This window comes from Dipodomys spectabilis, unplaced genomic scaffold (assembly GCF_019054845.1).
Source record: "Dipodomys spectabilis isolate Male_0828 unplaced genomic scaffold, ASM1905484v1 ptg000241l, whole genome shotgun sequence".
NCBI lineage: Eukaryota > Metazoa > Chordata > Mammalia > Rodentia > Heteromyidae > Dipodomys > Dipodomys spectabilis.
Genome location: NW_024870918.1, coordinates 125,427 through 152,698, shown reverse-complemented (window position 1 = coordinate 152,698; position 27,272 = coordinate 125,427). Strand labels below are relative to the sequence as shown.

Here is a 27,272-nt window from a genome sequence, read left to right as displayed (position 1 = left end):
CTCTTCAGCTCAAGGCAAGTGTGCTACCACTTGAGCCACAGTGCCACTTACGGTTTTCTAGTGGTTTATTGGAGATAAGAGTTTCATGGAGTTTCCTGCCAGGGCTGCCTTTGAACCACCGTCCTCAGATCTCAGCCTCCTGAGTAGCTAGGATTACAGGTGTGAGCCACCGACGCCTGGCTTGTTTAATGCATTTTAAAAAGGCTCTAGATATTGCTTTCTTCATAAACTTCTCAGAATTGGTGTTTTGTATTTGAAGTGGTAGTAAGGAATACAGAAAATCTTCACTAGAAACTAATTGTAATAAGCAGTAAGTAGAAACTAAGTAAAGTTCCAGATCTTGATGTAGCATCCAATTGTAATAATATATAAATTTGAAAAATGGCACCAAATGGTAAAGCGCTGTTTAAGAAATAGATTGAGTTAATCCAATTCCATTTCCCTCATGCTCTAATTTGGTGATGGCTGCAACCTGTTGTCGGCCACTTTCTCTCTCTGTTTGGGATAGATAATCTTCCTGCTTCTGTATGCTAGCTCCCACACTCAATGGCTGGCCTGCCCTTCCTCCCTCCCTCCCTCCCTCCTTCCCTCCCTCCCTCCCTTCTCTCTCTCTCTCTCTCTCTCTCTCTCTCTCCTTCCTTCCTTCTTTCCTTCCTTTCCTTCCTTCTTTCTTTCTTTCTTTCTTTCTTTCTTTCTTTCTTTCTTTCTTTCTTTCTTTCTTTCTTTCTTTCTTTCTTTCTTTCTTTCTTTCTTTCTTTCTTTCTTTCTTTCTTTCTTTTTCTTTCTTTCTGTCATGGGGCTTGACTCAGGGCCTGGGCACTGTCCCTGGCTCTTTTCCTCAAGGCTGGCACTCTACCACTTTGAACCATAGCATCACTTCTGGCTTTCTGGTGGTTCATTAGAGCTGAGAGTCTTACAGACTTTCCTGCCTGGGCTGGCTTTGAACTATGATCCTCAGATCTCAGATCTCAGCCTTCTGAGTAGCTAGGATTGCAGGTGTGAGCCACTAGCGCTCAGGCCTTAGTTGCACTTCTGATCTTAACATGTGATTCTGTAGAACAAACTAGTATCTGGCATTGTCATTTAATTATTGCTAGTGCCCAGAGATGGTGCTGAATATCTGTACTGGTCAGAATATTAGTGACCCAGGGTACTTTTGTTTCTGAGCATAATATTCAATTCATGAATATTTGTGGCCTGAACAACATTTACTAGTGCTATGTGTTAGCATCTCAATGAATAGCCAGGCCATGTAATGCAAGCAAAACACATCCCACAACAAAAGTGTATTCACTTATGACAGGGAATACCATGTTTTAGGAAATCCCATACCAAATGTGGAATCTATAACAAATGTCCTCACCAAAAATATGGGATGAGATAGGCCAATAAATCAGCATTTTATCATCTCAAACAGACTCTTCCGGATATAAATTCTTCTTGAATCTGTTTGGATGGTGAAATTTTTAAATGTTAGTCATATGGAGAATGTGTAATATTTCCAAATAAGTTAAGGAGTCATTGTCTAATAAAAGAAAAATAGATGGTAATAATTTAAGCCTACCTTTTGAGACCCGGGACTGGATGAAGGGAAGAGAGTTTGATCAATATCCTTAAAGAATCTATATCTATGATGGGGGTTAAAATATCTTCTCAAATGTATTCTTTTTTGCTTCCCTCCCACCCCTCCTCTTCTTTCCCTTCTTTCCTTCCCTACCTCTCCCCTTCCTTTTCTCTTCTCCACTCCCTTCTTTCCCTCCCCTCTCCTCTCCTTCCCTCTCTTTTCCTCTTTTCCTCCCCTCTCTTCCCCTCCTCTCCTCCCCTCTCTTCCACTGCTCCCCTCTCTTCCACTGCTCCTCTCCCTTGCCTTCCTTTCCCCTCCCCTTTCCTTCTCCCCACACAAAATCTGGGAGTGAAGGGAATACATTGGAGTGGGAATGAGGGGCAGTATAGATATGACCTTTCTCGTCCTTATCTTTCAGGTGGATCTCCACTGAGCTGGTGGGCTGGAAGGACCAATGAGACGCAAATGTACTGGGGAGGTTCTCAAAAGTGCACTTGTGGATTAGAAGGCAACTGCATTGATTCCCAATATCACTGCAACTGTGATGCTGACCAGAGTGAATGGTGATTTCCACGTGATTTCCCTGTGCATAAAAGTAGTTTTTAATCCTTAAAAACGTTCACATGAGCTGGTATAAAAAATAACTAAAGTACATTCATGCATTAAGTATGCTCATAGATAAAAATATATGTTTTGCTGAACACCAGTGGCTCAATTCTGTAATCCTAGCTACTCAACAGGTTGAGATCCAAAGGTCACAGTTTAAAGCTAGCCAAAGCAGAAAAGTCTATAAGATTCTTATCTCCAGTTAACCAGCAAACAGCTGGAATTGGATCTGCAAGTACATTCATGAGATGCTTTATTCCAATATAGTGGTATACAATCTCACTGCAACTTTACCTCAATAAAAAACATGAGTAAGGGCTGGGAAGGTGGCTCAGTGGTCGAGTGCTTGCCTTGCATGCCTGAGGCCCTGGGCTCGATTCCTCAGCACCACATAAGCAAAAAGAAAAAAAGCCGGAAGTGGCACTGTGGCTCAAGTGGTAGAGCGTTAGCCTTTAGCTGAAGAGCTGAGGGACAGCGCCCAGGCCTAGAGTTCAGGCCCCACGACTGGACCCAAAACAAACAAACAAACAAAAAACATGAGTAAGTATAGCAAGCAATAGGGGGAAAAAATCTCACTTACAATTTCAATTTGTTTTACTAGTAATTCCAGATCTTAAATCACCTTCTGTCAATTAAAATGTCTTTGTAAAGGTTAAGATATACAACATAAAATACCTGATATTGCAATTGACTGACACCTATTAACTTTGGGCTCCATATGGAGATGCACATCTAACTTCAGTTCCTGAAAGTTATCTCTTTTAACCCTTGGGATTTTCCTTTGCTTCTTTCCACAGCTCTTGATTGTCAGGCTCCAGCCTCCAGCTGTGGGCAGCTCAGGAGACGGAGGCCATTGGCCCTTTCCCCATTTGTATAAGTCAAAGAGAAGAGATTTCATAGGGTGTTGCAAGAACATCCAAATTGTCTACCTCCCACTAGTTTTAGAAAGTAGTTTGAAGAACGCTAGAAATTTCTCTTTTTAAAATTATAGACCTTTCTATCTTTTAGCACATACTTTAGTGTGGACCACATTTGCTTAGAGCAGGAACTAAAGGAACATGTCACCATACCAACACAGCCTTCTTTGTTAAATGACCTTCCTGATGAGTGGAGGGGACAGAAAGCCCAGGAGACTCCAAATCTTCTGATACCTTTTGAATGTCTTCCCAGTCCTTGGGAGAAACAAATTGCTGAGACCTGGGCTTTCCATTGTTAAGGACATTTAGGGAAAAAAAACTTGGGAAAAAATCAAATTCTGATTTAAAAAGAAATGATCATAGAATTATTTGTATTTTACATTTATTTACTTCAATACTGCGGATACACAGATCTTATTCATGCCTAAGAATACACCATTATGAATTGTCTTCCCATCCCCCAAACCATGATTTGCAAATGATTGGGTATATAGAACGCTTACAAGGAATTCAGTCTCTTAATTTTTCAAGTCAAATTGAAGTTTATAACAATGGAATTTACCGGTCTTACACATAAGGATTTTGCAATTAAAGTTACATGTAAAGATAAGATGGGTGATTATGTAGTCCTGATTAAGATGTAAAAATAAGAACATTAATCCTGCTTTTTAATTCAAAGTCTTTGCTGTAATAGTTGAAATGCTTTGTCACTTTTTCCTGATGGGGAATTTTTTTTTATGGAACAATATTTTTTCAGGAATAGAAGCAAGTGGGAAAGTTATTTTGTTATCTATCAAATCATGTGCATATGCATGAATATAATCAGTAGCATTATAAGTATTTTTCTGTAACTTGTTCCCAGTCAGTAGCTTATTTAATACATGTGAAAAAAAAAAACTTCATGATCAAAGCACAAAATTTCTACTGACTTACTGCAGTAATTACAATGTACCAAACATCAATTGTAAATCTAATCTATATAAAAGTACTATAATAACTTAAGATGGGTACTGCTGTCTCACACCTGTAATTCTAGCTACTTAGGAGGCTGGGATCTGAGAACCACCATTTAAAGACAGCCTGTACAAAAAAATCAAGACTCTAATTAACCAGCAAAATGCTGGACTAGAGTTATGGCTCAAATGGTAGAGCAGAAAGCCAAGCAAGAGCACAAGACCTTAAACTCAAGTCACCAAATTGGAATAATAATAACAATGATATTAATAACAATAACAATAATAATTAAAAATATGCTACAACCATTAAGTAATGTTCAGGAGACCTATTTACTTTCTGCAATAGGCAGACCATTATTGTCTTAAAAAAATCCACGAGTGAATTTGTTATAATAGTCATGCATGAAGATTTAATATTATTTTACTTCTAATTGATTATTTCTGACCTTTAAAAAGCAACAAATAAAGCCAGGCACCAGTGTATCACACCTGTAATCCTAGCTACTCAAGAGGCTGAAATCTGAGGATTGCAGTTTGAAGCCAGCCCAGGCAGGAAAGTCCATAGGACTCTCGTCTCCAATTGATCACCAAAATGCCAGAAGTGGAGCTGTGGCTCTGGTGATAGAGTGCTGACTTAGATCACACACACACACACACACACACACACACACACACACACACACACACACACACACAAAACCCAAAACTTAGAGAAAGCACCCAGGCTCTAGTAAAAGTTACTTGCAATGTGAAAAGCTATGAAGTTCTTTAAAAAAAAAAAAAAACAATTAGAATCCTTTCATGACCAAAAAATCAGAAAACTTTAAGAGAATTAGGACACTGGTTAAATGTATTGATTCACACCTCACAGATATCAGGACTTCTTAGAACTTTAAACCCTCACACCAGGGGATATTTAGCATACATTGAAGACATTTTTGCTGTTGAAAAGACAAGGGCTGTTTCTGCTGGCATCTAATTAGCAGGAGTGAGGAATTCTGCTAAAAATGCCCCAAAGGCCAAGAAAGTCACTTCAGCAGAAATTACACAATCCACAATATGGGCAATCCATTGACCAGTCTCTTTGAGGGACATCATTCCCTTCAAGTCAATAATTAGTACTCAAAGTGTCATTGGGTTGTATACTTTTGGGGTGTCATGGACTCTATTTTTCACACTGCATCGTTAATGCCTGGCACAAAGCTGATCAATAGAAGATGACCTCTATTTGTCTGGCTGTCCTGATTCTGGATCTCACATTGAACAGAATAATTTCCCACACTTAGTCTGGTTATTCCTTAAAGCAGGGATTGTATTGCTTCTAGTTTTGAACCTGTGGGCTCGGTTTTATAGCTCATGATATTATCAAGGAAACAGACATCCAATAACTATTAAAAAGACCTTTAAAGTTTAACAATAAAATCCTGTGGCTAGTGCTGGGTAGGTGGCTCAGTGGTAGAGCGCTTGCCTTGCATACGTGAGGCCTGGGCTCAATTCCTCAGCACCACATAAGGAGAAAAAGCCGGAAGTAGTGCTGTGACTCAAGTGGTAGAGCGCTAGCCTTGAGCTGAAGAGCTGAGGGACAGCGCCCAGGCCCAGAGTTCAGGCCCTATGACCGATGACAAAAAAGTTAAAAAATCCAAAATCTAAAGTGTTAACTGTTTATATTTGTAATGAATGATCATTACAGTATTATCTTAAGACTTAGTTTTGGAGAGCAGTTATCAGCTTAGTTATCTTTCAGATGCCATCCAAGGTCATCTCATCCTCCTTAATTTGCTCCCCCACTTTTTCACGGTGTGGGCAGTGACGTCAGGAATTGGCGAATGGATCAGGAGTTGCTCACCTTTCACAGAGCCAACCGACCATGGATTGAAACCTTGGAAACCAAAATGCTTATTTTGGTTCACTTTTAATTCACTTAAGTATGTGATCCCACTGATCAAAAGCTAATTAACCTAACACATTTCTGACATCTGTGGGTCAAGTCCATCCACTGGCCTGTTTTTAGATGTCTGATGAGCTAAGAATTTTGACCTTTCCAAGTGCTGAAAATTAAAAGGAAGACTATTTCAAGACACATAAAACTTGCCTGAAGTTCAAATCTCAGTGCTCATAAATTATCATTGCAACATGATCTTGCCCTTTTGGCAGGTTGGTGGCAGAGTTCAGCAGTTGTTAGAAAGGCTGCATGGCCCGAGAAGCCACTACATGGCCCCCGATCAAAAATAAATTGCCAATTTTTCATGTAGATTCTTAATAACTATTTGTATGTCAATGGTGGTTGTCAAAATACTAAATTTTTTAAAGTATTCCATTAAGTCTTATAGTGTCAGTTTCAAATTGCTATATGATACCATCTGTTAATTGTGTCCTATATTAGTGAAATAATTTTAAGGGTTTGGGTTGCTGTTTTGTAGGACCAGTGACACAATTGTCCTTTCTCAGAAGGAGCACCTGCCTGTCACTAAGATTGTGATGAAGGACACCGGCCAACTACATTCTGAAGCTGCTTACACCCTGGGGCCTCTGCTCTGCCAGGGTGACAGTAAGTACTGAAGAGATTTTTTTTCTTTCTCTAATAAGATATTTTGATCCTAAAAAATAGGAAAATATCCTTATTTTGGTCACAGAAAACAACCAGTGTCAATGCTTCAGACCTGGAAAAATGTCAGAAATGTGTTAGGTTAATTAGCTTTTTAATTAGTGGGACCACATACTTCAGTGAGTTAGAAATGAACCATTCATGGTTTCTGAGGTTTCAACCCACGGTAAGCTCTGTGATGACTGGGCTTGTAGTGAGGTGGAACCATGTGGTAGAGCAAAAGTTGCTTGCTTCATGGAAGTCATCTTCAAGGCCATGCCCCCAATGACCTAATGTCCTACCATTAGGCTCCGCCTCCTAAAGATTCCACCACCTCCTACTAAACTCACAAGCTAGTAACCCAGTCTTTATCACATGAGCCTCTGCAAATATTTAAGATCAAAATCATGAACTGAGCATAGTGCCTCATGCAAATTCTAGCTACTCAGGAAGGTAAGTTCTGGAGGACAAAGATTCAAAGTTAGGTTGGATAGACAAAAGTCCTCATTAAGAAGTCAGGCTATAGGTGTGGCTCAAGTAGTAGAGCACCATAGATGAGCAAGCAAGCAAGTTCAAGTCGCAGTACTGAAAACAGCATAAAACAAAATATTTGAAACCATAGCTATGAAAGCATAAATAAGAAAATGCAGAGATATAAAAACAGATATGAAATTGTCATGTTTGCAAAAGGTCAATTTTTCACTGGTGAAGTGAAATTTAGCTCTACTTCATCTGAAATACTTGGTGCCAATTTTCCAGATTTTGGAATACACAGCACCACTTTTGGCATTTTCTGCTTATGTGGTGCTGAGGAATCGAACCCGGGGCCTCATGCATGCAAGATAAGCACTCTACCACTGAGCCACCTTCCAACCCCTGGAATTTTCACTTTTGATGGAATATCAGTACTCAGAAAAGTTGGATTTTGGAGTATTTTGAATTTGGGGATTTTTGAATTAGGAATATTTAACCTGTATTTATTTATAAATAATTGTATTTATTAGTTGGCTAGTTTGTTGTTTTTAATTTGTTGTTTTTCTTCTAACAGTCCTTAAGTGACACCTATTTCCCGAGTTTGCGAACACTTTGGAGTATTCATGCATTATCCCTCACTCTTAGGACGACTGGACTAGAATAAAATTCTTGAGTCACACTGCATTTTTCCCATTCTGAGTGATATTTTTTCAAATATAATGGATCTGAAATTGTAGAGATTTCAAAGTTAATAGATCCAAAAATATCAAATTTGCTTCTTCAAAATTATTCCCAGCCAGTCGCACCAAAAACCTTGGCATCCTCTCTGACTGGCCTCTTCTTCTTGTGTTCTACATTTGTCACCACCTCCCAGGGTGGTAAACCACCCTACTTCAAGACACTACTGTCCCTTGCCACGAGGTTGGTGTGGTAACTGGTGACAATCTTGCTTTGCCTTTTCTCCAAATAGAATCCTAGTCCTCAAAGTACTCACAGTTTGGATAGTGACAGCATGGTTATATGATGTATTCTTTACCACCCCTCCGGTGAGGACCTACATCCCTTTAAACATGCTCAGCAGGAAAAAACGATCCATGACTGTTTTGCCTTTCCTACTAGAATCATTTTGGAATTCAGCTTCCTTCAACACTGAGACGTCATACCTTCATTTCCCTACTTTCCACGGAGAACTGACTGCTGACGTGCATTTCTTCTTTAAGACTACCATTTCCTCTGGTGTGTTCATGGAAAACCTGGGAATCACAGACTTTATCAGGATGGAGCTGCGTGGTACGTTGCCCCACGGCGGGAACAAAGCACAAATACCAATTATTCTAGTCACAAAAATAAACCGATAGCTAGGTGCCTATGGCTCATGTCTGTGAACCTAGCTACTCAAGAGGCTGAGGTCTGAGGGTTGTATTTTAAAGCCAACTTTGACAGAAAAGTCAAAGAAACTCAATCTTCAGTTAATTAGCAAAAAAGCTGGACTGGAGGCATTGCTCAGGTGATAAAGCAGCAGCTATGAGTAAGAAAACTCAGAGCACAAGGCCCTGAGTTCAAGCCCCAGGATCAGAATTAAAATAAATCAATACATAAATAAATAAAAATACAAATAAATAGCAAGTTGAATAAAATTTTAAGTTATTGTCATCCTTACCTTATAATTATATATTTTTTAATTAAACTGTAAGATTCTGTGATTTAAAACAATTATTTTTTTTGGGGGGGGGCTGGTCATGGGGCCTGAACTCTGGGCCTGGGCGCTGTCCCTCAGCTCTTCAGCTCAAGGCTAGCGCTCTACCACTTGAGCCACAGAGCCACTTCCAGCTTTTTAATTTTTTTCTGCTATGTGGTGCTGAGGAATGGAACCCAGGGCCTCATGCATGCAAGGCAAGCACTCTACCACTGAGCCACCTTCCCAGCCCAACAATTATTATTATTTTTTGCCGGTCTCTTGAGATTGGAACTCAGGGCCTTGGGCACTGTCCCTGAGAGTCTTTTGTTTAAGGCTAGCACTCTATCACTTGAGCCACAGTGCCACTTCTGGCTTTTCCTGTTCATGTGCTGAGGAATTGAACTCAGGGCTTCAAACATGCTAGGCAAGAACTCTACCACTAAGCCACATTCCCACAATCAAAGTTTAACCAATTACTGACAACATTTACATTTAGTGGCTTCTCCCCTCCCTCCTTTTCTTTTTCTTAGTTTCTGGGGTTTGAACTTGGCTTGCTTACTTGGCTGCAGCTTTACCCCTTGAGCCACTCCTCCAGGCCAGCATTTGCTGGTTAATTGGAGATGGAATCTCACACACTTGTCTGCCCAGGTTGGCTGGTTTTGAACTGCAGTCCTTCAGATCTCAGCTTTTCATTAAACACTGGCATCTGGCTTACATTTAGTGTCTTTTAAATTGGAGGAAGCTTTGAACCATTTGCAAGTAAAACTTGTTTATACACCTGAAACAAATTATATTCCATATTCTAGCTAGGGATATATATCTCTGTATTAGCACTGAGCCAGATTGAGTCCGGACTTAGCAAGACTGAATAGTAAACTCTAAGGATAAATGTATCAGTTTTCCTCCTGGGTATTTTGTTCCTTTTCCCCAAGTCAGTCATATTTTTCTTGCATTGTGTTCTCTGGTAATGAGCATGTCATCATTTTTTTCCAAAGCCTGCTCAAGATGTAGTTTTGTCCCCAGTGAATTAACTTGGGCAAGATTCCCATGTGATCTTTGCAGCTCCTACAGAAGTGACCTTTTCTTTCGATGTGGGAAATGGACCTTGCGAGGTCACAGTGCAGTCACCCACTCCTTTCAATGACAATCGGTGGCACCGCGTGAGGGCAGAAAGGAACATTAAAGGAGCATCTCTTCAAGTGGATCAGCTCCCTCAAAAGATACAGCCTGCCCCAGCTGACGGGCATATCCGCTTACAACTCAACAGCCAGCTCTTCATTGGTGAGTGCCACTGGTTTATAGTGGAACATGTGGAGGGGGGTGGTCTGTAGCGATGGGCCAAGAGACAATCATAATGATGAAAGTACCTTCAGTAACAATTGCAAATGGCTACTGCCTTGGCTCTGTGTAGTCATCATCTAGAAGGTTCCATGTGCTTGCTATAAGCTTCTTATTTGACATGTCATTTTGTAAGCATTATTACTGTATTTCCTGTTGACATATGAGACAACTAATATATGGAATCTCGACTCAAGATATCTGATGCCCAAGTCTGACTGGCATCTGTGACTGCTTTGTTTTATCAACACAATTTTATTCCTCCAGTGTCTGCTCAAAAACAGACCATAGGGGGTTCTGGGAAGGTGGCTCACGGGTAGAGCGTTTGCCTTGCATGCATGAGGCCCCGGGTTTGATTCCTTAGCACCACATAAGCAGAAAAATCCAGAAATGGCTCTGTGGCTCAAGTGGTAGCGTGCTAGCCTTGAGCTGAAGAGTTGAGGGACAGCACCCAAGCCCAGAGTTCAGGCCCCATGACCAACAAAAACAAACTAACAAATAAACAGACCAACCCTAAGAAACTGAGTCCATAATGGGAGCACAGTGCATCTGCCCGTGGTAGAACATTCAGGATCTCACTCCTTTCTTCTTCCCTTCCACTCTCCTGTCACACGCTTTTCCATCTCGCGCTTCTTGCTTTATTCTTGCAGTTTACTTGCTTAAAGATTCTAGATCTGGATAGTAGAAGTCTTCCTTCTAATTTGTTTATTCATGGTTTTGTCATTGTTTTTATTTTTCTTAAAGGGAAATATATCTTGCTATCTTCCTTTTCAGATTACTCCATTCAAGCTTAGAAACTAAGCAAATTCAGACTGTAGCATTCTCTCTTGTTGATTTTGTATGCATTTTGAAGAAATTAAGGTCTCAATCTAAGTAGACACTGGCCTGAAGCACAGATTATCATGTAGCCTATTTTTACTAGAAAATACACACAACTCCTGGGCACTAACTGCCTCACAATGAATTCGAATGTGTAGGTCTGTTTGTGTGTGTGTGTCTTTGACGGGACAGTTTATACATAGTGGTTCCATAAAATAGATCTTAAAGCCTAGTTGGTTCTCATATTAGATGAGAAGCAAGCCTCTTCAAAGGCCTAAAAACCATCTAACTACCTGATAGAAAGAACAGGCACATAATCTGTGTTCATCTACTTATAAAGATAGAAGAAGGAAGAGGAGGAAGGTGAGGAAGAAAAGAAGGAAAAGAAGAAAGAGGAAGAGGAGAGACAGAATAGAAGGCAAAGGAGGAGGAAGAAGAGAAAGGAAAAACAATTTTAGTATGAATATTAGCCAGTTGTAACATGCTTAAAAGTTGTGTGACTCATGTTTCACTTACGACCACTTAGGTTTCATGAAATCTGGCAAAATGTGTTCTTTTTAAAGTTATGTGTACTCACAGCACTTTTGGGAAAAAAGTCAGTACTCACCCCCTCCATAAGGCCTGATTTTGATATAGACATAAAATCCTGAATAAAATACCAAGGAGCACATTTGTATTTTCAGTGTTTTGCTTGTAGGGGGAACTGCCAGCAGGCAGAGGGGTTTCCTGGGCTGTATCCGGGGCCTGCGGCTGAATGGGGTGGCCCTGGACCTGGAAGAAAGAGCCACCGTGACGCCAGGTGTGGAGCCGGGGTGCGCAGGCCACTGCAGCAGCTATGGCCATCTGTGCCATAATGGGGGAAGATGCCTAGAAAAACACGCAGGGATCCAGTGTGACTGTGCCTCCTCTGCCTTCGAAGGACCCTTCTGCTCGCAAGGTCAGTAGGACCAGAAAGTGGATCACAGAGCACGTATGTGCTGGTACTGGGGATTGAACTCAGCAGCTGGGTGCTGTCCCTTAGCTCTTTTTCTCAAGGCTGGCATTCTACCACTTGAGCCATCCCTCTACTTCTAGATTTTTGCTGGCTAGTTGGAGATAAGAGTCTCTTGGACTTTCCTGCCTAGGCAGGCTGGTTTTGAATCATGACCCTCAGATCTTAGCCTTCTGAGTAGCTAGGACTACAGGAGTGCGCCACAGGAACCCAATCAAACTTTCCATAAGGGATATAGCCAAAACTTTGACATTGTTAAGAAAGAATAAGTTTGCAAGGTTATTTGACAATAGAGACATTTCTGTCCCAAATTCTTCCATTATATTAGGAATGGGATGTGAGTATTTTTAAAAGCTTAAATCTCCTAAATGCAACATAATTCTCTATGTTATTTCTATTTTCTGTGCAATGCTAACATTTTCAAAATAATTACTTTTTTTTTTCTTGTTGGTCATGAGGCTTGAATTCAGGGCCTGGGTGCTTTCCCTGAGCCTTTTTGCTCAAAGCTAGCACACTACCACTTTGAGCCATAGTGCCACTTTCAATTTTCTGGTGGTTAAGTAGAGATAAGAATCTCCTGGACTTTCCTGCCTGGGATGGCTTTGAACCACAATCCTCATGTCACAGCTTCCTGAGTAGCTGGGAGTACAGGCATGAGCTACCAGTGCCCAGCTAAAACAATCAGGTTTTTCAAAACGCTCTTCTGTGGTTTCAAGATATTTTTTGACCCAAATGACTGATGTCATGCAAGAATACTTTTAAAAATTGCATTTTCACATGAACAAACATCTGATCTAGGAGGGGAAAATATGTATTTAAATATGACATGTCATGATTACAGGACCTGCCAGCCAGTTTCCTGTTTATTATTTGACCATTTGTTCTTGGGAGAATGTCATAGGACAATCTTGTGCTTCTCAGGTGTTCTGAAAGGAAGGGACGGGTGTGAGTACTAAATACACTGTGCTGATTTCTTGACTATACTTGCATTTATAATACTTGTATGGAACCTTCTAGAACACTGAGAAGTCAAAATGAAATGTAATGAAATTTTCAGGGTCTCTGAGTTGTCACATACATTATGTTTAGGAATGTGACTGGCTTTAACTGCTACAAAAACAATTGTGTGACTTTTAAAGAATTTTTGAGAATTACTTATCTATAAGTTATTGAAAAAGTTTTTCAAAATGTACCTTTGAAAAGTCTTCCATACATTTTCTTGAATAAACTATCATTTAAGACCTATCAGTCATGACTAACCTAATAATTCTAGGTCAGATACAGAGCCCCCTGCATGACAAGCTATCTCAAAGATGAGCCTCTTTTCAGGAGCACTGTGATAACTTCTAAATAACTCCAGTCTGCACTGACTAAAAGCAATGCAAATACCATTTTAAAACCTAAAGATATATGAGACATAGATAGTATGTTTAGTTGAATGGGAAATGGCCCTCTAGTAGTAGGGTAGAAAAGAAGTTATAGTTAAGTTTCCTAATCAAAACAAGAATAATTTGGATTTTCAGTGAATTTATTTTATTTAATAGAAATAGAAAAAAAATGACCAAGACAATGATCACCTCTCACTATCTTTACGATATCCTGACCTGTGTTGTTCTGAGTAGAGGCCCCAAAGTAATTTTATATCAGATTAATCTCCCCAAATATATTTAGTACACACATATACGTACACAGACAGAGATAAAGAGAAAGAGAAGAAACAGAAAGAGGGAAAGAGAGAGGGAGAGAGAGCAAGAAAAAGAGAGAATTAAAAGTCTACATCCTTAAAAGGAAGACAGTAAGAGGAGAAAGAAAAAAGTTATCTGAATTTCATCAAAATTAAAAAAAACACAACTTTTGTAATTCAAAGGGCTCCATCAGGAAAGTAAAAACTCCAAATAATGTAAGAAAATGTTTGCAAATCATTTATCTTATGAGGGCCTAATAACCAGATTACATAAAGAGCTCCTACAATTTAATTATAAAAACACAGATAACCTAATTAAGCAATGGACAAAGTGTTCCCATAGATTTCTTCATCAAATACATACAAATGGCCTAAAGACACCTGGAAAAATGTTTGGCAACATTAACCGGTAGAAAAATGGAGATCAAATTCACAATGAGATAATGACTTTACATCAATTACAGTGACTGCATTTATATGTGTATGTATGTGTGTATGTGTATATACTTGACACATTAATTATGCATATTTCTGGAATACTTCATGCATATTTATGGAGGACAGTGGTAGCTTAAGTATTGATGTATTAAATGATACAATCTATTGATGTATACAATGATTAGATCGTAGTAAGTGATGTATCTATCACCTGAGATATACATCATTTCTTTGTATTAGAAATATTCAAGATCTGCTCTGCTATTTTGAAATGTTTAATTAGTGGTTGTCAACCATAATTGAAGCTAGAGTTTGTAAGAAAGAAAATGACAAAATATTCATGAAGATGTCGAGATATTGAAATTCTCATACATTGTTGTTGGGAAAGGTAAAACAATGCCGTAAATTAGAAACAAAATCACCAAGGCTAAGGATGTAGCTCAGAGGTAGAACACTTGTCAAACATGCACAGGACCCTGGGTTCAATCCCCAGCATGGAAAAAAACCCAACAACTTGCTAGTTCCTCAAAATGTTAAAAATGTAATTATCCTAAGACTAAATAATCCCCTCTGAGTACATATGAAATGAAAATATATGTCCGCACAAAAATCTTACATATGGGTATTTGCACCATTATTCACAATAGACACAGAGTAGAAAGAATCTAAATGCTTATTAACTGATAATTGGATATGTAAAATGTGTCACATCCATCCATTGATAAAAATGAGCACGGTACTGATACATGCCACAGTGTGGATGAAACGCGAAAGCATGCCAAGTGAAAGAAGCTTCTCACAACAGTACACATATGACTCAATTAAAATACACTCTCCAGCACCAGAACATCTGTGAAGATTGACAGTATATTCATGGTTGCCTGGGGTGTAGAACTGGGGATGATGGAGGGATGGAACAGCAAGAGAAGAGAGATGATGACCATACTCTCAAATTGATTGATAGTAGCAAGTCTGTGAGGATGTGACTCCATTTTATGGTTATGTTTTAGTAAGGATGTTAACACAGATTAATATTCTGAATAAAAGTTGGAACCCAAGGCTGAGAGCAGTGGCCTTTACATTATGCATTAAAACGGAACAACTAGCCTTATGCAACGCTAAAATGAAAATGTGGAGAATTAAGTGAAATTGTTGCTAGAGGTTATGCAGTTCTAGGTTTTGACGGTGTTAGAATCTGTTACCTTTTAAAAATATTATACTGTACTTTTGTAGAGAAGCCTAATATTTAAAAATTACTATATATATACAGAGAGAGAGAGGGAGAGGAAATAAAATATTCCAATACTTTATCTACGCAAGTATTTAATGACTAGATTCATTCCTTAAATATTTACTTAAAGACTCTTGTACTTCAATTGTGTTACGGTAACAAAGATATGTTCTTTATTCCAGAGATTTCTGCTTATTTTGAGACCGGCTCTTCAGTGACTTATAATTTTCAAGAGCATTATACCCTAAGTGAAAACACTTCATTACCCAGAGACGTTTCGTTGTCAAGTGACTTTGTCACCCTAAGCTTCCGGACCACTCAAGCTCCGAGTTTATTACTTTATGTGAGCTCTTTCTCCGAGGAATACCTTTCCATTTTCCTGGCCAACAACGGTGAGTATCAACAACAAACCAGACACACTGAATTAGAAAAATAGGATTGTAATGACATGAGTCTTTTAGTGTTTACACTTTGGAAAGAAATTCTCATACCTCCCAACATCTTTGGTTTCTCAGTCCCATCCATTGTGGTTACTGTAAAAGCTAGTATTTTAAGAGTAAATTGAAGCTAGCCATCAGTGGCTTATGTCTGTAATCTTAGCTACTCAGGAACCTGAGATCTGAGTATCACGGTTTGGAGCCAGCCAGGGCAGGAAAGTCTTCGATTAACCACAGAAAGCTGGAAGTAGGGCTCTGGTCCAAGTGGTAGAGCACTAGCCCTGAGCACAAATGCACAGGAACAGCATCCAGGCCAGGAATTCAAGTCCCAGGACTGGGGCGTAAACACTCTCTCTCCCTCTCCCTCCTCTCTCTCATGCACATACACACTCACACACACAGTTTCCTGGACATAGCAAATTTGTAAATGAACAGATTTGCCATGTGGTTCTATTTAATGAGAAGATATCTTTAATATTCCAATAAAATTTACTTTGCAGGTCATTTTGAAATAAGATATCTGGCCATTTGGCATATATTATCTCCTCGTTCTAAGTTAAATAGATTAATGGGGTTGATACAAGATTATGTAAAAGCCAATTTTCACCAACAGCTGATAACTATCATTGCTCTTTCTCTCCTCAGTGGTTTGAAAGCCAATTAGAATATAGCCACCTAAGAAGAAGAGGTGCCCTCCAAGACTGACAGTTGGCCGATAAATAAGGCCAGGCTAGGTAGTGAGTCAGGACAGCAATTTTATTTCTAAAGAAATCCTACTAAAGATTTTAGTATGGAATGTAGCAGAATTTCATCAAATAGGGATTATCACTATCAGAGAGCATTGTGTATGTTAGAAGATGTAGATGATACAGAAAACTTGTTTCAACAGAATCTTCTGTGTTTCAGAAACACAGAAACTATAATCAATAAACAATACTGGTTGTAAATTTTTTAAAAAAAATTGTACATGTCAGTAATGCATTGTCTTATTAGGGGTAAAGGCATGGCTCTGATAGAGCAGCTGTTATAATTATAGAATTGAATATTGATCATGGATCGCATGGGTTTTATTTAAAGAAAGTCATTATGGAAGTCTGAGTTTTCATATGCATAACTGGAACCTTTTCACTTAAAAGACATTTGAGAGATTGTTTAACATCAGTGGGCTTTTATCTCTACTTTAACACAAAGAATGGAATCTCACTATGGGGGCAACAGGGAGGGGGAAAGAGAAAAATGAAAAGTGAATAATTTTGAAATATGTTGCAACTATGTATGGAGGCAGCACAAAAAAATCTCAAAGCCCCTGGGTAGGGTAGGCAGGGAAAGAGAAGGCAGTAGAGTGGGTTCTTCTGATTAAAACATAATATAAGCATGCACAATAAAAGAATATAATGGGAATCCTAGTGTAACATTGGAGTAGTTGTATTCCAGAATAGGTGGCTGCTATCTGAGGCAGTGATATACAGATTCCAAAGTACACTCAGAGATCAAGAGAAGAAGATGCTCTAGGACCTAATTGAAAGCTTTGTAGAGTTTCATTTTAATTTCAGACACCATTTGTTTTCGTCTTCAGGAAGTTTGCAGGTTAGGTACAAGCTGGACAGACATCGAGATCCAGATGCTTTCCGCTTTGACTTTAAGAACATGGCTGATGGACACCTTCACCGGCTGAAGATGAACAGAAAGGAAGCCATGGTCTTTGCAGAGGTAATGCAACAGCTTCCAATGTCAAAGGAACTATTAGGAGCTTGAGAATGGAATCACAGAATGCCAAAATTGGATATTAAGCCTGGGTGCCTGTGGCTTACATCTGTAATCTTAGTTATTAAGGAGGCTGAGATCTAATGATCACAGTTTGAAACCAGCCTGGGCAGGAAAGTCCATAAGACTCTTATCTCCTACTAACCAGCAAAGTGGGAAATGAGGTGTGGCTCAAGTGGTAGAGCATCAATCTTGAGGGTAAAAAGCCAATTAAGAGTATGAGGCTCTAGAAGTGCATCAGTGGCTCACACCTATAACCCTAACTACTCAGAAGGCTGGGATCTAAGGACTGTGGTTCAAAGCCAGCCCTGGCAGTAAAGCCCATGAGACTCTTACCTCCAATTAACTACCAAGAAGAGGCTGGAAGCAGTGCTGTGGCTCAAATTGTAGAGTTCTAGCCTTGAGCACAGAGAGGCTCAGGGCCCGGGCATGGAGTTCAAGCCCCAGGACAAAAAAAGAGGCCCAACAAGAGACTAAAGAAATTGTTGCTAGTATTAGAAAGGAAAATAGGTTTTAAGCTTGAACAGAAAACTATTTTTCTGTTTTGGCTGTTGGTGTCAATTATCTTCCCGAATAGCTGATTCTATCCTTTTATCGTAGATATATCATGAAGAGTAGAACAGGGGGAAGGTGTGAATCCTGGTTGGGTATGAAACCAGATGGCTTTCAGAGGTTGTTTATAAAATAACTTGTTTGAGGGTGTGTGATTATTAAAGCTTTCATTATAACACTTGCAAATGATTTATTCTTATTTTATCTTTCCTATTGCCCCTCTGTTTCTTTCCATTAAAATGGTCGTACTTATTTTTGGATGCTTGTTTTCCCATGGGACATGTTACAGGTTAACCAGAGTGCAAAGAGAAAAATCATCTTGTCCTCAGGGACAGAATTCAATGCTCTCAAGTCTCTTTTCTTGGGAAAGGTTTTAGGTAAGTGATAGATTCCCCCCCCCCTTCCCCTCCCCTGTCAAAATCATGTCATGTCACTAACTCTGGAAGCATTCATCATGCTCAAAGGAGCTCCTTGTCTTAGGTGAATAATAATTTCCCAGTGAGTGACAATCAAGGTACAAATCGTACTCTTGTCTGAGTGCACATATAATCACAAGCAAGTACTATCTGGTACATGAGCGAAGGGCTCCTTAAAAAAAATTCCTGGCCGGCACGTATCTTCTCCACTTGATGATTACGAAGAATGAGTCACAGTCTTTGTCTAACACTCCTTGAGAAGTGAAATGTTCCCAAAGCAGACACACAGTTTCAGCACCAACTTCAAGCACTTCCATTCAGTTTTGAAAGTACCTTTCAGCTGGAGAGAAAGAAAAATAGTCTTGGCTTTCAGTGCGGAGAAATCCAGCTTGCCTTCTACCTGAGTCCTGCTTGGCCTAAGGTTTCCATTCTCTGTAAACTCCTAACAGACGAGATAAGGCATTTGCATAAATGTCTGTTACACACGTTGCAAGATGTAGTAAATTATCTGTGATGTTAATAGCGGAGCCTTGTTTTTAAATCACAGCTTAACTTTAATGTCATAGGTCTCTTAAAAAAATTACTCATTCATTGGGCTGGGAAGGTGGCTCAGTGATAGAGCGCTTGCCTTGCATGCCTGAGTCCCTGGGTTCGATTCCTCAGCACCACATAAGCAAAAAGAAAAAAAAAAGCCAGAAGTGGTGCTGTGGCTCAAGTGGTAGAGCGCTAGCCTTGAGCTGAAGAGCTGAGGGACAGCGCCCAGGCCCAGAGTTCAAGCCCCAAAACTGGACCCCCCCCCCAAAAAAAAATTACTCATTCATGCGCTGGTGGCTTCCTTTTGTAATCCTTACTACTCAGGAAGCTGAGATCTGAGGATTTGGGTTGAAGTCAGCCCAGGCAGGCAAATTTTAGAGACTCTTGTCTTTTATTAATCAGCAAAAGGCCAGAAAAGGAGTTGTAGCTCGAGTGGTAGAGCACCAGCCTTGTAAGAAAATGTCAAGGGGAAATGTAGAGTCCTTGAGTTCATGCCCCACTACTGGCCTGGTCTAATTCCCAGTTAAGAAAATGAACTGCATTATATTAACTCTGAAGAGGACCAGAACTTACAATAATAGTATTTGCTATGTAAGTTCTTTAAATAAATAAGTTCGTAAAATTGAAAGCCTTAGTGTTTTTTTATTCAAGAAAAGTATATTCAAATATATGAAACCTAGGGAATAAAAAGCTAATGTTCACAGCCAGTCTGGGTAGCATTTGCCTTTAATCCCGACATTCGGGAGACCAAGGCAAGAGGATCTTCTGTTTGTGGCCAGTCTAAGCTACGTAGAGATTGATAACTCATAAAAAAGAACACATTTAAGTTCAAATTAATCATATGAGTGAGTTGTATAGTGTGGAGGAACTGACCTCAGAAAATTATAAATACTCATTTTCTCTGAGCCTGAAGATAGGTACAAATAATAACCCGAAATCCTTACCTGGATTCTGCCAGGTAAGGCTTTTTGCTACTCTAAGACCATTTAATAATTGGATTAAGATGATTATTTTATGTTGACATTTGGAGCTATGCAGGAAGTACTTTTAATTGCTTTTAATTTACAGTAAGATAGACCAGACCAATCAAATGATGGATAGAAAAGCTAATTTTTCAAAGAAAATAATTCAAAGAACACAATGGTAGGTCATTAAGATGAATTCTCATAACTCAAGGAGATCATTAATCTATTCACTGAGAACTTTTACATCCTGTGAATGTTTGTGGGTGAGGCACATCCTGTCTTATCAATAGGGAACACAGGCTGGTATGTAAGTAATTACAATAAACAGATGCTTTAATCTAATTTATGAGTATTTACCATGCTTCAGAAAAAAGAATAGACCAGCATTCACTGTAACTAATATGTCCTGTCTTTTCTTGCTGTGTCTGTATACTTTTCACTTCATGAAGAAAATTCCAGTTGGTTATCTCAAGATGGACCTACTTTGGTGTACACTCTACACGCAAAACGATCCACATAGCTTTGACTTTTATCTGATACGGAGTCTAAGAATGTGAATAAAGATGAGAGGACAGTGGAAGGGGAGGTATTAGTCAAGATGCATTGTGCTCATCGACTGCCATCATGGATTGAAACCCCTTTGCACAATCGCTTTAAGATAAAAGAAGAATGTCGACTTTTAAAACACTAGAATCCAATAACTGTGAACCATTGTTTTTGTTAGACTTTGTTCTTTCACTCATCTCTCCCTCTTCCTTCCCTGACTCCTCTTCCTTCCTTCCTTCCTTCCTTCCTTCCTTCCTTCCTTCCTTCCTTCCTTCCTTCCTTCCTTCCTTCCTTCCTTCCTTCCTTCTTTCCTTCCTTCCTTCCTTCCTTCTTGGTTATTTATGCATGCAATTAGCACAATGAAAAGCCTCTCATTGCAGCAATGCAAACGATTGCGTGCTGGTGAAGGTTTTCACTAACGCAGGCAGGGACATTCTGGTCTCTGCTACATAGATACGGGGGTGATCTTCCATTCTCCATCTTCTGTCCTTGTACCTTAACAGCGTGTCCCTCCCCTCCCCCCTTTTGTCCCCAGAGCCCCTGGACATGGACTCTGACACCCGGCGGGCAGCGACGCGTGGCTTCACAGGCTGTCTCTCTGCAGTGCGCTTTGGGGGTGCTGCCCCCTTGAAGGCCGCTCTGCAGCCCGGGGGACCAGCGTGGGTGTCCATACGGGGCCGGGTGACCCCAGCATCCCGCTGCACGGAGGGGGCGGGGCCTGGCTCCCCAGCGCGGGAACTGGCACCCAGGCTCTCGGGGAGCACAGGTGCTTGCACCCCCTAGCCCCACCGCACCCTGCATGCTCCCAAGCTGCCCGGCTTTCCCAACCGCTCACAGTCTTCCTTTGTGCCCTTCTCTGTCCTTCCTCCTGCTTCTACTCTAGGTCATCTGGGGCCAACAGATGAGGGAGAACCCTTCCTTAACGCAGACCATAGTGACTCTGGGGTCATTGGAGGTAACCGATCTCTCTTTCCTGTCATTATGATCACTTTTGACAATGAATTCATTATTAATGGAAAATAATATAATGTACGACTCGGTGGTGAAAGACACCGTCTGCACTGTGCTGGTTTTCTGAGTTCATGCTCAGCTAATTTTAACTCTCCCCCCCCCCCCCCCCCCCCACCTCAGAGGCTCAGGGAAGGAATCTCCAGTGAGCACCATTTTAACAGAACAGTTTTGCCCAGCAAGCGTGGTGGCTCATGTGTATAGTCCTAGCAACTCAAGAGGCTGAGATAGGAGAGCCACAGCTTCCAGGCAGGACAGTCTTTGAGAGTCTATCTCCCATTAATCAGCAAAATGCTGAGCTGGAGGGATGACTCAATTGGTAGAATACCAGCCTTAAGCAAGCTAAGCAAGTGCAAGAAGTTCTGAGTTCAAGTGTGGCACCCACACACACAAAGTTCAATGTGTGTAACACTAGTTAAAGCGCATTCTTTTAATATGCGCGATTCCGTGTCATTATGTACAGTTACCATGTTGCATCGAAAACGAACATTTCCCTTGTAAAAATGACAGAAAACAATTCAACTATTATAAAGTTTTCAGTTTCTTTTTGGATGTATTAATATCCTATCTGCACCTCAATTATTTTTCTGTTTGAAATCAATAAGGTATTAAAAAAAATACATGAGCCTTGCTGGACACACACCAGTGGCTCATTCTTGTAGTCCTGGGAGACCAAGATCTCAGGATCGCCATTCAAAGACCATGAGGCTTTTATCTCCACTTAACCACCAAAAAGTCAAAAGTGGAGCAGTTGTTTAAGTGGTAGAGCACCAGCCTTGGGTGAAAAGCTAAAGAACAATGCCCTGGCCCTGAGTTCAAACCCCAGTATCGGCACAAAATTAATTAATTTAAACATGTGTACACACTTTTTAAAAACTTTTTTTCAGTGGGAATGTGGTCAGTAATGCCTATCAAATGTAATACTTTTGTGTTAGGTTTTAAATAAAAATTGAATCTTTCCTAAATCCTCATGCCTCTTCTTCTTTTTCTTTCTTTTTTGGTCCGGTCATGGGGCCTGAGCTCTGAGCCTGGGCGCTGTCCCTCAGCTCTTCAGCTCAAGGCTAGCGCTCTACCACTTGAGCCACAGCGCCACTTCTGGCTCTTTACATTTTGCTTATGTGGTGCTGAGGAATCAAACCCAGGGCCTCAGGCATGCAAGGCAAGAGCTCTACCACTGAGCCACCTTCCCAGCCCCGTTCTTTTTCTTTTTCTTCTTCTTTTTTTTTCATTACAATGACAAAACAATTTCAATATGCTTGTCATTTTCAGAATCCGTTCCCAAGTCTTACAACTGTTTGCACAATGTCAGAGTTAGCTCGACTTTCTGTGAGCTCGGGTAGTGAGCAAAAAGGTCTTATCTTTGCAATTTTCCTTGCTTCTAGTCAAATATCATTGGCAAGACTTCCTGAGTAATGCAAGGATTTGTTGCTATTAAACATTTACGACCCATTTACGGCCTGGTCCTGGAAGATCTCGTTTTTTAGCCATGGCCAGCTGGAGGCAGAAATGAACATCTTTGGGAATCACCTTGTTTATTAGTGGAGAGTGGAATCTTGTCCTTATACACATGGATTAGTTTTTGCATAGATTTGCCTTTTAGTCCTTGCTAATATTATGTATCTAACTTCAGCTCTCTGTGGCATGGATTAGTGCTGCAGCATTCTGGCTGTGAATTAAAAGCTAAACTTTAAGAGACTGGTACCCAGGCCTTCTACTCTCTTATCTTCATCTCCTGACTGTACCCCTCTGAGTGGCGTATCATTGGTATACAGAGGTTTTAAGAAATGTAGAATCTTCTCACCTATTCTTTTAAATAATCCACACTCCACATAAATAAACTTAATTTTTGGCAATTAGAATGGATTATGTGGTCATAAAAGTATTTTAAAAATAATTTTTATTAAAATCTACCTGTTTAACTATATTAATAACAATATTCTATACTGGCACTAACTACTGGATCCTAAAATAATTTCAAATTTCACAGCTGTTATCAGAAAATTATATCTGATGTTAGGGATGTATGAGTTCACACTTTTCAATCTGAAAAGTAAAGGATTATGCCTGAATCCTAGCTACTCAGGAGGCTGAGATCTGAAAGATTGCTCTTCAAAGCCAGCCTAGCAGAAAAGTCTATCTCCAATTTACCAGCAAAAAACACAGGACTGAAGTCATGGCACAAGTGGTAGAGCACCAGCCAAGTGAACATGAAGTCCTGAGTTCAAGCCCTGGCAGTAGCCAAGAAAGAAAGAAAGAAAAACTTCTGATAGTTCCAATTTCTGGCGCCATAGATGGTTTATATTATCCTCCCTTTTTGGGCAATGTTGCCAGCAAAGAATCTAGTTGGAGCTTTCTCTCTGACTTGGTGACTGTTTTTCTCTCTTCTATCACCCTCAGGTGTGATAGCTGTTGTGGTCTTCATTTTGCTGTGCATCTCTGCCATAGCCCTACGCATTTACCAACAGAGAAAGTCCCGTAAAGAAAACGAGTCAAAAGTCTCCAGAAATGAAGAGTGCTAGGAACGCTCTGGAAAGTGAACTCAACGTCAACACACAGTCAGAGAGGGGGAGAGTCAGGAAGAGGATGTGTTCTGACTGGCTGGCACTGCGGCTGATCTCTCCTGTCCTGGGTTTGGAAGTGGGTGTGCAGTGCGGCCAACGCACTGAGGACCTTATGGGTCTGGGTTCTGGGAGGCCCCTGCCCCTCTGGAGACACCCTACCACCGCCATGTTGGATTTGCCTAACAGTGAATGGAGGGGAATGTCACCCACCCATCACTGTTGAGTGGTTTCTCCCAGTTGGAATGTTCTTTTCCCAAACAGAGGCTCAATTTCTGTTAACAGTTGTGAATTTTAGCTGAAAAAAAAAGAAAAAACAAAAAAGCCATGAAGCTTTGCCCTCCTCTAAAAAATGGGGTGGAACCCCATGGCTTTCATTATCTGGAAGATTATAGAAATCCCTTCCTCGTTCCAAGAAGGCTTCTCACATCACTCACACCTGAAGTTTTGTAGTCCTGAACTCAGAGCCAAGTGACCTACTTTAAAAAATAATAATAACAACAACATTTTTTTCCTTTCCCTATCGAAGCTCGATCCAATTCAAGAGAGAGGCCTGGAAATCTTATTTTTGGTGTCTTATTTTTTCTAATTGAATATTTTTAATCATTTTGATAAATTTTAATGTTGAAATCAATATTGAATGCTATGAAATTTTAATATTGAATTTTGTAATGGAACAGAAAATTGATAGGTAACATTATACATTGAAGATGTCAATGAAGAGAGCCTGCCTATTTTTCTTTGCAATTTGTAGTTCAAATTTTTTGTAAATTGTGCTTATGCTTTTAACTAACCAAGGTATAAATACTGATCACTATACTACAAGTTATCCTTTATTTATATCAATAAAGAACATAGTCTTCTTAATTTTATTTACCCCATAATATTGTGAGATTATGTCAGGTTCTTTTTATTTTTAAATTATTTTATATTTCTCTTTTTCTACAGGCTGTTACTGATATACCTTTGATTTACTTTGATAATATTGTACAGAATTTTTCAAATTATTAGGAAAATGGGCTTAAACTGAACAGCTCTTACTTCTTATCCAAATTTTAAATTGCTCTAGGCATGAATTCATATATTATTCTCCTTAATTTCTTTTTAAGAACATAAACTGACAGCTATACAATCCAAGGAGAGACTGTACTTACATGATCTGTATTAAATCTACCATTTAAATCACAGGTTTATTTATGGCACATGCCTATAATTCTAGATACTCAGGAGGCTGAAATCTGAGCATCATGACCAGAAAAATCCCCAAAGCCACACTGGGCAGACAAATATGAGAGGCTCTTATCTCCGATGAAACAGCAAAGCCCTGGAAGTGGATGTATAGCTGGCATGATTGAGCGTTAGCCTTAAGCAAAAAGCCAAGCAAGAGCATGAGGCCCTGAGTTTAATAAGCCCCATTATCAACATACATACATACGTACACACACACACACACAGAGAAACACATAAAAAATTCACAGATTTATGATCACAGGACAAATTCTTAATAGATCATCCCAAATTTAACCTATGCTATGAATGGAAACCTATCTCCTTAGGGTTTATATATACACTAACAAAGCAGAAGATTGGAAATTACTTGAAGGTGACAGTTACAGAAATAAACAATGCAGGGGTACTTGCATGGAATCATCATTTGGTTCACTAAGCCAAATGTGCGTGCACACACAGGCACGCGTGTGTGCATGTGCATACACACACACACAGACACACACACCACACACACAGACAATGATACTACACTTTTTAGAATCCAGATACCAATTGCCTTCCAAGGACCAATTAGATTATATAGTTTTTCCCATGAGAGCAAGTTGGATATATGCCAGTATGGCCCTGTTACTACATAATTGAATTTTCATCTTATTAGTGTCATTTTTGAAAGCATGACTATAGATCCTGTTCCTTATATCTGTCCCCAGCAAATGATTTCTTCTCAGAATACTTCAGTGCTATTGATGTTGAACTGGATGATTGAAGAGTTTGTCTATTTCTACTGTATTACCTGATTAACACAGTAATCATGGTAATCAGTCATGAAGGAACACCTCTTTCTGAATGGTGTATGCTTTTGGGCTCTGGGTAGTTTCATTTTTGTTTTTTTCTTTGATTCTCCCCCACCTTCCCATCCTGTGCAGAATGGAGAAGGATCTAACAAAGATAGGGTACATTTTATAAGCCAAGGTAGACATGTCATTGCTAAAACTTAAACAGAAACTTGTTTTATCCCATAGGATTTGGGGAGCTGGAACTTTCTAGAGTTATAGAGAGTAAAACAGCAGAGCCCACTGCCTGGTAGTTCTTAATAAAAATGTCTTAGAATCCAACTGCACTAATATACTATCAGTCTTCTATGCTGACTTGGATACTTTATCTTTTTATTTGAGAATAAATTGGGAATTTTAAGAAATAAGATTACTGTGAGAGGAGCTGTGAATAGCTTAAATTATAACATTATGTGTTTTTTTTCCTAATTTATACAAAAATGTACTGATAAATGCACTCTATACTGGTTTGTACATTACCTTATATTTCTTGATTACTTGGAGATTGTGATTTGTTAACCTTTCTTTGATCTGATATTTATCATCTAGTCAAGTTTTCCTTTTACATTATTAAACATAAAATGAAAAGGGGAATCAATCTTCATTGATTACTAGCTGAAGAACATGTATGACTGTATATATTTAAACTTTCACCAGAGTGTAACCAATTAACCAAGTGACTAAAAATTTCTAAGAACTTTCCTTTGATGTGGCAGAGAAATGATTCATACAATATTATTTAGATAGGTGTTTGTTTCAAGAATCATCCTTCTAGGATAGAAAAGTAAAGATATAATGCTTTGCCAAATTTTGTTCTTAAATAAAAAAAGAAAATAACTTTTTATTTCAGAAGGCTGAAGTTTCTGACTCAACTACAAAATTCTAATATTAAAAATAGAATGGTTGGGCCTGGGAAGGTGGCTCTGTGGTAGAGTGCTTGACTTGCATGCATGAGGCCATGGGTTCAATTCCTCAGCACCACATACACAAAAAAGCCAGAAGTGGGTGCTATGGCTCAAGTGGTAGAGTGCTAGCCTTGAGTTGAAGAGCTGAGGGACAGTGCCCAGGCCCAGAGTTCAAACTCCGTGACCGCCAATAAATAAATAAATAAATAAATAAATTTTAAAAAAGTAGAGTGGTTAATTTAAC

General features: G+C 39.6%; 1 protein-coding gene across 2 annotated transcripts in view; it reads left to right on the top strand.

Moving 5' to 3' along the window:
• The window catches only part of LOC122124680 (contactin-associated protein-like 3), a 110,290-nt gene extending 86,269 nt beyond the window's left edge, over window positions 1-24,021 (top strand). Inside the window, exons 12-22 of one of the 2 annotated variants that reach the window (XM_042699377.1) lie at window positions 1,983-2,127; window positions 6,464-6,591; window positions 8,221-8,391; window positions 9,842-10,060; window positions 11,634-11,873; window positions 15,463-15,672; window positions 17,294-17,427; window positions 18,323-18,410; window positions 21,030-21,260; window positions 21,378-21,449; window positions 23,900-24,021. In XM_042699377.1, the coding sequence (XP_042555311.1) occupies window positions 1,983-2,127; window positions 6,464-6,591; window positions 8,221-8,391; window positions 9,842-10,060; window positions 11,634-11,873; window positions 15,463-15,672; window positions 17,294-17,427; window positions 18,323-18,410; window positions 21,030-21,260; window positions 21,378-21,449; window positions 23,900-24,021 (1,760 nt within the window). The remainder of the gene's footprint in view (window positions 1-1,982; window positions 2,128-6,463; window positions 6,592-8,220; window positions 8,392-9,841; window positions 10,061-11,633; window positions 11,874-15,462; window positions 15,673-17,293; window positions 17,428-18,322; window positions 18,411-21,029; window positions 21,261-21,377; window positions 21,450-23,899) is intronic. The other variant, XM_042699378.1, reaches the window with a different exon arrangement.
• The last annotated feature ends 3,251 nt before the right edge of the window (window positions 24,022-27,272 follow it).